General features: G+C 52.0%; 2 protein-coding genes across 4 annotated transcripts in view; both read left to right on the top strand.

The window, feature by feature from the left end:
• The window catches only part of OTUB2 (OTU deubiquitinase, ubiquitin aldehyde binding 2), a 132,858-nt gene that overhangs the window by 33,845 nt on the left and 88,556 nt on the right, over window positions 1–10,457 (top strand). The gene's annotated exons all lie outside the window — the stretch shown is intronic.
• On the top strand, window positions 27–7,304 carry LOC311617336 (interferon alpha-inducible protein 27-like protein 2A). 3 transcript variants are annotated; one of them, XM_084873780.1, is made up of 5 exons: window positions 27–518; window positions 1,441–1,585; window positions 4,984–5,013; window positions 6,278–6,439; window positions 6,968–7,304. In XM_084873780.1, the coding sequence occupies exons 2-5, from the start codon at window positions 1,519–1,521 to the stop codon at window positions 7,108–7,110; spliced, it is 402 nt and encodes a 133-aa protein (XP_084729906.1). In that variant the 5' UTR covers window positions 27–518; window positions 1,441–1,518; the 3' UTR covers window positions 7,111–7,304. The 3 variants fall into 3 exon arrangements, with proteins under 3 accessions (XP_084729906.1, XP_084729907.1, XP_084729905.1); XM_084873781.1 differs by having other exon boundaries at window positions 27–527; window positions 1,448–1,585; XM_084873779.1 differs by lacking the exons at window positions 27–518; window positions 1,441–1,585 and having other exon boundaries at window positions 3,495–5,013.

Here is a 10,457-nt window from a genome sequence, read left to right as displayed (position 1 = left end):
ATTCGCTGCCGCCTGTGCAGTGTGAGAATGGAGAGCCTGGGTTGACTTAGTATCCTACAACTACCAAGGCGTCGGGGCCGCTCACCAGCATTCTCAACCAGTGAAAGACTAGCAAATTGATTATATTGGCTCCCTTGCTTCCAGGAAAGGTTCCAAATTTGCTTTAGTTTATATGGTCATTGCATCTGACTTAAGACAGACTTTCTCCAGTTGCCCTGCAAATCCAGGCAGCCACCACTAGGTGACTGGAGAAGCGGCTTATCAGGCCTGGGGCATTGTGGTGTGTTGGAGTTAGATTATCCTGAGCACCAGCCCACACTCCCCAAATCAAGGCAAAGGTCAGGCCTAACTGGCTCTAAGCCTAGAATGAGAATGAGTCATCGGGTTCCTTTGTCACATAAGGTTGTAAATCTTCCAGGAAGGAGCTATTTCTATTTAGCCTGTGAGAGTCCTCAAAAGCCTCAGTACTCACAGGACTTCCACCCCAGCTCTGCCTTCTCAGGCAATTGCTTCCCAAGGTAGGCAGGGTCTGGGAAGTGGGGAAGGGGAGGGAGCAACAGGATTCTCCTCGCAGCTTCCCTCTTTGCTGCCATCCAGGGCTGCTGTGACTGTGCTCAAAGGTGACTGTGCTGGGAAGGGGTTTGAGCCCACATTTACCCTGAAACTTTGGGAGCAACCTGTCTTGTTCCCATCCAGGTTACTCTCAAGCTCTAGGAATTCGACTGGGTAGGGGGGCAGTGGTTAGTGGACAACGATGAATAGAACCCTGGAGATCAGGGAGCCAGGCAAAGGCATTACCTTAAAAAGCTGGGGTCTGTGCAGATTTGGGGGAGGTGCTGGAAGTGGCCATAGACTGCTATAGGACAGAGGGCAGGGCTCTGGGCAATAGAGAGGTGCCCATACCCACAGCCCCATCAATACAAGTCAGGCACAGCACTTGGGATCTCACACTCTGTTTCTGTGTGACAACAGGCTGTCCACCTTGTGTCCCCCACACTAAACCAAGATGTCAGATAAAGCCATCGAGGCCGGAGAAGGGTTTACAGCTGACGCCCTCCTTCAGGAGTCTCAGTCGGATGATGAGAGCCCTAGAGAGGACTTTGGAGGGTGAGGTGACCCAGGGCTCAGAGCAGAGGGGGTGTGAGCAAGTCTTTTCCCTCCTGGGCCCCAGCCTGTCCCTCTGTGAAGTGAGGGACCTGCCAGTTCTCAGTTGCCAGGCAGGTCTCCCACTGGCTCCTCCTTGGGCTCATCTCCAAGGATTCCCATCACCTGTCAGCACAGCTGCCACAGACGACCCCTCCCAATCAGAGTTGTTGGGAAATGGTGGAGGATCTGTGTGCTGTCTATGGGCCTCAAGCCCTCCTCGGGGGCCTAGGGCAGCAGCCTTTGGTCCTACATCTGCCGCCTTCTGTTTGCTCTTTTTCTGCTTCTCTTCCATAGGAGGAAGAACCCTCCCAGCCATCCTCTGTTGGATCTACTCCTGGGGTGCCACGACCAGGACCCCCATCAGGACCCCCAATGTGGCCATGGGGTTATTCCAAAGAGCAGCCCAAAGACAAAAAAAGCAATTACGCTAGCACTGCAGGTAACTGGTCCCAGGGCACTGAGGCCTCACCCCACCATCACTGCTCAGCTCAGCTTTCTCAGCTGTGAGCACTGAGGCACACGTCCCTGGTGGGAAGCTCTACTACACCCAGATCACCAGAGAAGGGGCAATGAAGCCAGTGGTGCTCTAGAGTCAGAGGGACTGCCTTCCAGGTCCTGGCTCTGGGACTGACCTGTTGCCTGACCCCAGGCCAGATACCTGCCCTCTGAAAACCTTGCTCCGTTTGTTTCTAAGTGCCAGGGTAGGATTTTGTCATTAGCTCATCACAAAGGTCTGCTGCTCAGCTTCTAGTCAGCTTGGCACTGGCTCTTTGCCAGTTTAAGTCCACTGCCAGCGGACTTATTGGTCCCCCACACCAACGCCTGGGTAAGTTTCATTTCTCCTGTGTGCTCCTCCCCGTTGACACACCACAGCCTGGTCAATCCTTTCCTGCCAGAACACATCCTTGCAGAGAAGGCTCACCACTGAGCTGGGGCCAGCCCAGGGACAGGGCAGCACAAGGTCCACTCTGTGTGTGTTTTAAATTGTGGCAAGATCCACGTAACATGGAATTTGGTCTGAGGGATTTCATCTGAGTGGTGGTGATGTAAGAAATGTCTAAATATGTAGAGAATTCCTATAAGAATTTATTTGAGCCAAACTGACACAAGATCTCAAATGTTCCTGAGTGTAACAGTTTTGCAGGCTCTTTTGTGCATTTGAAATGAAGGGGGGAGAGAGGGAAGAGACAAAGGAATATTGAAGGAAGCCAGATGGGGATTGGGCTAAGGAAAGTTAACAGGATTATGTGTTCTCTTGAGGATTAAAACCCCTTCTACAGATAGTCGGGTATTTCAAAGGCTTGTTAACTTAGAGGCACCACAACACTGGACAGGACTGGCATAAAACCTTTCACTAAAGAAGTCATAGACCCGGGAAGCCACTCTCCACCATGACCTGCCGGGTTAGGAATGTGTGATCAGATCACCGTGGGAAGTTCCTTTCCATAGAATCCCTCTCATTCGCCCACAGTGGAATCATACGGTATTTGTCCTTTTGTGATTCACTTGTTTCCCTTAGCATAATGTCCCAAGGTTCAACCATGTGCCAGAATTTTGTTTATCCGTTCATCAACCTTTGGATGTTTGGATTGCTTTCACCTCGTGGCTATTGTGAATACGCTGCTATGAACACAGGGTGCAGGTATCTCTTCTAGACCCCGTGTTCAGATCCTTAGGCAAATACCCAGAGGTGGGACTGCTGATCATATGGAACTCTAATTTAGTTGTTTGAGGAGCCTCCATACTGTTCTCCATAGGTGAGGGAAACAGCGATTGGTGGCCTCTGTGTCGTGTCAGCGCGGTCAAGGTTGAACCCGAGGAGCTGGGGGAAGGATTAAAGAAAAGACAAAGAGAACATAGCTGGGGCTCCGTGGATCTCCCATGCATGGATGAGGACACAGAAAAGATCCAGCCGGCAAGCTGAGGCTTTAATTTATAGTCAGAGAAAAACAAGCAAGTGGTCAACATAGTTACAGTGTTCCGGTTAGCTACCTGGGAAGGATCTAGGGAGGCTATAAGATCAAGCTTAATTATGCTAGGAGAGCTCTGCCCTCTAAACTGGGACTTGTTTGTGACTTTGCAACAGATCAATCTGAGGCTTAATCCTATAGCCACTTCCTAAAGGCCTCTCATGCGTGCCCAAGTGGGGATCAAACCCAAAATCTAGGTGCATGCCCTGACCCAGAATCAAACCCGCAGGTTGGTGTACAAGAGGACACTCAACCAGCTGAGCCACCCTGCTGGACTCTTTGCCTGTTTTTATTTATTTTTTTTAATATATTTTATTGATTTTTTAAAGAGAGGAAGGGAGAGAGAGAGAGAGCTAGAAACGTCAATGACAGAGAAACATCGACCAGCTGCCTCTTGCACACCCCCCACCGGGGTTGTGCCCACAACCAAAGTACAGGCCCTTGACCAGAATTGAACCTGGGACCTTTCAGTCCGCAGACCGACGCTCTACCACTGAGCCAAACTGGCTTCAGCTTTGCCTGGTTTTTTTTTTTTTTAAATTGGGTTATTTGTGTAGTTTGTTTTCATGGGAATTCATTATATATTCTGAATATTAACTCATCAGATATATGGTTTGGAAATATTTCCTCCCATTCTGTAGATTGTCTTTCCACTCCGTTGATTGTGTGCTGTCATAGTCGCTTAAGGCTGCTATAACAAAAATGCCCTAGACTGCGGGCTCATCAACAACACAGCTTAGTTCTCACAGTTCTGAAGGGTGGAACAGCCAAGATGAAGGCCCTGGCAGATAAGTTTGGTGAGAGCCCGCTTCCTAGACAACCACTTTTAGGTGTAAATTCACATGGAGGAAGGAATGAAGGGGGCTCTCTGGGGCCTCTTCTATAAGGGAACTATGTAATCCCAATCGTGAGGGCTGTGGGAGTAGGTCTGGGCTGAACTTACCAATTTGTGTGTCATCAGAATGCAGGTGTCCTGAAAATCATGGACTGGGTGAGGCACCTAAGGGGTGGAGCTAAAGCAGAGGAGGGGTCTGAGGACTGAGCCCTGGACATGCCACCGTCAGAGATCAGGGAGAGGGGAGTAGACTGAGCAGAGGCAGGTGTGGTAGGAAGAGAAGTGAGAAAGGACGGCTCCTGAAGGCCAGGTGAGGAAATGCTCCTAGCCAATCCTAAACACACTGAGTGGCTTTAAACAACAGAAATGTACTGTCCTACAGTTCTGGGGATTGGCAGTCCCAAATCAAGGTGCCCCTGCGGCCATGCTTCTTCTGAAGGCTCCAGGGAGGACCTGTCCCATGCCTCTTCTCGCTTCTGGTGGCTGCCAGAAATGCTGGCTGCATCACCCCAGTTTGTCTCTCCTGGTTGCCTTCCTTTTCTGAGTTAAATAGGAAGTAGAGAACCAGGAGGGTGGAGGTGCACGTTTGAAGATTGGGGAGAAGTTGTAAATTCTGGGTGTTCTCAGAGTGGGGGGAGTGAAGAGGGCAGGACACTTGGTGGGGTGCAGCACAAGAGAGGAAGAGGAGGGGAGAGAGTCAATGGTCTGCAAGGGGCACATGTGATGGGCTGATATGGAATCCGCATCGGTGAGGAGGGCACGGAGGACATGGGATGAATGAGGGGCAGCGATGGGGGTTATATTGTATCCCCTTCAAGAGCAGGTCGAGTCTTTTCAAGCTGTTGCCCGTCCCTGTCTGGAGCGCCTCAGAGCTGTGGGCACACCCCGTCCACATGCTCAGTAACTCCGACCTCAGGCGGGAGCTGCTCTCTCCTCTGATCCCGGCTCCAGAGCCCCCTCCCCACTGTGGGCGGCAGCGGGAAGGCGGGGAGGCCAGCGTGTCACACTCACATGCATTCTCTTTGTGTCCAGGCATGGTTGGTCTAGCCGTGCTCGGAGGAGGTGAGTCTCTCTGGGAAGGAGGTCAAGCCCCCATCTGGCCCTGGGCTTCTGGGAGCAACCTCCTATGAACCAGCCCAGGATTGCCTGGAGCCCCAGGATGCGGTGGGACAGGGGGAGTGGGCAGGGGACAGAGGTGGAGTAGCAGAGGTGAACCTTAGAGCACAGGAACTAAAGCAAAGCCATGAACACACCCCAGTCCCAGCTCAGCTTCTGCCGGTGTAAACTTGTGGCCCTTCCATCTGCCTGAGGCCAGGGCTGTGGGGAATGTGGGAGCGGAGCTGTGTCTGGTTCCCAGGAGCTGTTCTGGGCACCCTGGCAGGTCCTCCAATGAGCCGAGGGGTTAGCTGTGCTCTTGAGCAGGGTCCTCCAATACAGGGACCAGAATTCAAATGAAACGTTTCTGTCACACTAGCCAAACCTCGATGCTCAAAAGCCTTGTGACTACAGTATTGGATGGAGCAGGTACAAAACATTTTCTTTTCTTTTTTTAAAATATATTTTATTTTTTTAATATATTTTATTGATTTTTTACAGAGAAGAAGAGAGAGGGATAGAGAGTTAGAAACATCGATGAGAGAGAATCATTGATCAGTTGCCCCCTGCACACCCGCTACTGGGGATGTGCCCGCAACCAAGGTACATGCCCTTGACGGGAATCGAACCTGGGACCTTTCAGTCCACAGGCCAACACTCTATCCACTGAGACAAACCAGTTTCTGCCATAACATTTTCTTTGTTGAATGTTCTGTGACTGCACTGCTCTGGAGATGTAAGATGAGGGAGGCACCCCCACACACACTGTCTCAGGCCCTGAGGGGCAGAGGGCAGGAGCCCCCACCCCATCACCTCTGCAGAAGAGCAGCAGGAATGTCATCTTCTGCTGACTCTGTGCTTGCGGGGAGGGGGGCACGTTTTCCTACCAAAGGGGAAGCTTGAAGGCCACTGCTTGTGTCAACTGATTTCCACAAGGGCAGCTCGGGCCAGGACGGCTATGAGCCTCCCAGGTGTCACAGCAACACAGAGACCTGCAGAGTCCTGGGACCCAGTGTACTCACTTCTGTGACACCTACAGCCTTCCCTTGTGTTTGGGTGCCTGACCCTGCCCTGTGACTCTCCCAGGGCACAGCAGACCCCAAGTTCAAGCCCCTGCCCTGTGACTCTCCCAGGGCACAGCAGACCCAAGTTCATGCCCCAGGAAGATGACAGGGAGACCTGAAGGAGCCTGTCCCATGGGAGTCAACCTCAAATGCTTTTTCCCCCACAGTGGTGGCCGTGGGTGCTGTGCCCGTGGTGCTGGGCGCCATAGGCTTCACCAGCTCAGGCATCGCTGCCTCCTCCATAGCTGCCAATATGATGTCATCAGCTGCCATTGCCAATGGGGGCGGAGTTGCTGCCGGCAGCCTAGTGGCCACTCTGCAGTCAGTAGGTAGGTGTCCTGAGCAGGAGGAGGGAGGGATGAAGGGGAGGATCAGAGCCAGGATGGGATTCAGCCCAGAGCCTAAGCCTGAGGGAGGGCCTGTTCTCTCCTTCCAGTGATGTGGTCCTCAGTCCCTGGTCCTTTGTCTCCCCTCTTCTATCTTCTGTTTTGGTTTGAAGGGGGTGGGTACATGGGTACAGTCCAGCAGGTATGCTTTTTCAGGCAACCCTACAAAACCTGGGAATACCCCTATTTCCCAGTTCTAGACCCCAGCCTCTTCTGAAAGGTGAGGTGCCTGCCATTTCTCACAAGGTCTGCCCTGTCACTTGGGGACTCACCACCAGAGTTCATGCCTCCTCTTTGGGCAGCTGCTCCCCAGAGCAGACATCCTAAGGTTTTAGGAAGTAGGAGGGAGCAGGAGTGGGATGCTGGGGCCTCTGGCTGCCTGAGGTTCCCTGGGATCTCTGATCTCCGCCCTTGCCAGGGGCTGCTAGGGCACCCTGTGCCCCTGTGGTTTCACCCTCTCTTCTTCCCCAGGGGCAGCTGGACTCTCCTTGTCATCCAAAATCCTCCTGGGTGCCACTGGGTCATCTATTGGGGCCTGGATGTGGCGTCCCTTCAAGAATAATTCGGATGAGGATAAGAAAAAGAAGCGCTGGCAGGTTTGGTTCAGTGGCTAGAGCGTCAGCCTTTGGACTCAAGGGTCCCAGGTTCAATTCCAGTCAAGAGCATGTACCTTGACTGGGACACCTCCCCAGTAGGGAGAGTGCAGGAGGCAGCTGATCAATGCTTCTCTCATCGATGTTTCTAACTCTCCATCCCTCTCCCTTCCTCTCTGTAAAAAAATTAATAAAATATATTTTAAAAAATAAAAGGACAGAAAAAAAGAGGAGATGCTTTCAGGTTCTCTGGTGCCATGCTCCGTCCTTGTGGACAGGGCAGGGCAGGGCGAGCTAGCAGGAACTCTGTCGGAACCAATACCTCTGCCCCTGGAAGCCAGGTCAGTACTGTCACTCACGTGTGAGCCTGAGGTCAGGTCTCCCCTCTGAGCCTCAGCTTGCTGCTCTTCAGATGGGGACCTGGACCAAGTGTCTTCGAACATCTCAGCCAGAGCCAGTGTGGTAGGATGACCTGGCTCTGGGGTCACAGTTTGAGCCACTGACTCGCTATCAAGCCCTGCAGCCTCAGGCATTATCCACCCCCTCTTCTCCCCTCCCAGGACTCAGGGTCTGGCTCCATCCTGACTCTAGAACAGCCTTTTTCATCTTATGTACACATACACGAGTTACTAAAATGCTGAGGCACACCAAAAAATATGGTTTTTGCCAATCTGACCAAAAAAAAAAAAAAATAGGTTTAACTATTTTTATAGTAGAATTCATCCAGTCCACTAGCTTGTATTCATACCTAAAATCTTTCTTTGTATTGGGTCCCTGTCCCTGTTCTGTGACTCTCACAAGAGTAAAGCAGACCCCAAGTTCATGCCCCAGGAAGATGACATGGAGATCTGAAGGGGCCTGTTCCATGGGGCCAAGCTCAAAGGCTTCTTCCCCCACGTGTTGGCCCTGGCGCTACGCCCTTGGTGCTGGGCGCCATGAGCTTCACCAGCTTGGAATCCCCGCCTCCTTAAAGATGGAGGCCAAGTTGATGTCATCAGCTGCCATTGCCAATGGGGGTGGAGTTGCTGCAGGTGGCCTGGTGGCGGCTCTATTGCACAGCAGGGCCTGGGCCTGGCACTGACTTGCATGACCCCAAGCCCATCACATGACCTCTCCAGACCTTGGACAGTTTGTGTCTGAGTGCCCCATCTCTACTTCCATCTTTCTGACCATGGTCCTGAGCAGCGCCTACCTTGGGTCCAATGTATGCGCTGGCAGAGGGCTCACTCTAACCCACACAGGCCCCTTCATTTCAGCACCCTACAAGGCAGTGCCCCCTTGCTGTGCTGAAGCCAGCCTGTGCTGGCTTGTGAAAGCCAACTGGTCAGTGTTTCCAGGAACTTCACACGCCAGGTTTTAAACACAGCCGTGACTATCAATAAACTTATGTGAACCCGTGATTAAATAATTCATGTTAAAAACAAAGGCAATACCCTGGTCGGTGTTGCTCAGTGGGTTGGGCATTGTCCTGTGTACCAAAAGGTCACCAGTTCCACTCTCAGTCAGGGCACAAACCCAGGGTGTGGGTTTGGTTCTGAAGGCAACCGACCAATTTCTCTCTCACATTGATCTCTTTCCCCATTCCTCTTTCTACAATCAGTAAAACACATTTAAAAATAAACTTAATAAATACCGCCAACGTGCCACTTGTAATTGTTTTCCTGTTACCTATGCTCTTGGGTTATTCATACCTGCTGTGCCTGCAAGGAGGTGATATTGTAGAACAGGTGGCACCGCATGTCTATTCCCATCTTGGTGGTGAGGGATCCAGGTTGGCAGCTTGAAATCAGCTGTAGTGAAAATATTTACACCAAGGAAATTGGCAAGTCTTACCAAACCAGGGCTTGATTTGTTTTCTTTAGTGTCTACTCTCTCTAGATACAAGAGGGATGGAGAAAAAGTTAAAAGATTAAACTTAAAAGTATGTCTTGGGTGAATATTGTGATATGTACATTGTATTTCTGTTTTTTTTAAAAACAAGGTGTGTAGACATTACAATACAAATACATTATGAGAAATTGAGGGAATTGGGCTGCCACTCAGAAAAGGACTGCCTAATTGAGTGAGGTTCTCACACACACACCTTCAGCTTCTTTTACTTGCCAACATAAAATATCATCCAACATTCACATTGGAACCACAGTCATCTGTCAGTCAAGGGCAAGCTCTAAATACACCTGTTAAGCAAAATCAATGACAGCTTTCTAAGGGAATTGATGGGCTGTGTACATACATGTATACATACATGTGTATGTGTGTGCATACATGTAAATATTCTTACTCTGGCTGGTTGGTATTTGGCTGATGCTTCCTTCCCAAGGTTTGTCGGATGTTCTCTAATGCTCTCACTTTGCTGTTCTCCCAGGGAGAGCCCCTCTGGTGCCACAGGTGACCCCACCCTCTCTGCAGGCAGCCCTCAGCCCTCAGCGGGCACTTGGAGGTTCCCTCCCCCCACATCGCACAGCGCCCAGGCCAGGGTAGAGGTGGGGCCCTGGAGCTCGCGGGGCAAGGTTTGGGATGCCCCCTCAGCAACAGGAACCCATGGTGCTGCCCAGGAGGGCCCCCACCTGGGGTTGGCTGGGTATGTGAGTGAGACATCAGAGTGGGAAGCAGCTGAGGGAATGATGGACAGGACATGGAGAAGAGAGGGGGATGCCCAACACGGTCTGGCTGAAGGGACAGGTGAGAGAGGAGGCGCACAGAAGCTTTGGTGGGGAGGATGGTGAGCCGTGTGCTGGGCATTTTGAGTGAGAGGTGACTTGGGACATCCACGCTGGAAACAGGTCTGGAGGTTCCCAGGAGAGGCTGGGGCTGCAGGTGCGTGGAGCCTTCTGGGAAGATTGCAGTGAAAGCTGTGGGTGTGTACGAGCTTGTCTGGAGCTGGGGGGGCGGGGGGGGATGATAGAGGGTTGGGTGCACCCTGAAGTGACCCACGGAGAAGCTAGACCACAAAGAAATGTGTAGCTAGTGTGGAGGCTGAGGGAGGGGAGGTTCAAAAAGGAAGGTCACCAGGGTGAATGCTGAGAGGCGCCATGGGGCTGAGGAGTCACGGAAGGCAGGCAGACCAGTTGACAAGCTCCTGCCACGACCCAGGGACAGGGGTGTCGGGGGGACGTGGGATGAGAACAGTCAGCTGAGATGGGCGGACAGATCCCAGACCCATTCCCAGGTTCAGGGGAGCTACCGCCTGTGGGAAGTGAAGAGAGGAGGGGTCCCGCCTGCACCACAGGCTTTGGGCTTCTGTGATTGACAGCTGATGTGCCTGGATAAGTAGGGAGCCCAGAGGAGCCAGGAGTGGAGGAAGCCTGCAGCCCGGGCAGAAGGTCTAAGGCAGCAGACCTCAGGCCTGAAGCTCAGGAGTGGTCAGT

This window comes from Pipistrellus hanaki (genome assembly GCF_964339955.1).
Source record: "Pipistrellus hanaki genome assembly, chromosome: 1".
NCBI classification, from domain to species: Eukaryota; Metazoa; Chordata; class Mammalia; order Chiroptera; family Vespertilionidae; genus Pipistrellus; species Pipistrellus hanaki.
The sequence above is the reverse complement of the archived record's forward strand: the minus strand, read 5'-3'. Positions and strand labels throughout refer to the sequence as shown.

What these genes read in the sequence shown, in the direction of transcription:
- LOC311617336 (XM_084873779.1), top strand. Translation starts at nt 4,725, where the DNA reads ATGAATGAGGGGCAGCGATGGGGGTTATATTGTATCCCCTTCAAGAGC. An exon ending in TCTAGCCGTGCTCGGAGGAG is followed by an intron (nt 5,014 to 6,277) that starts GTGAGTCTCTCT and finishes TTTCCCCCACAG; the next exon opens with TGGTGGCCGTGGGTGCTGTG. An exon ending in GGCCACTCTGCAGTCAGTAG is followed by an intron (nt 6,440 to 6,967) that starts GTAGGTGTCCTG and finishes CTTCTTCCCCAG; the next exon opens with GGGCAGCTGGACTCTCCTTG.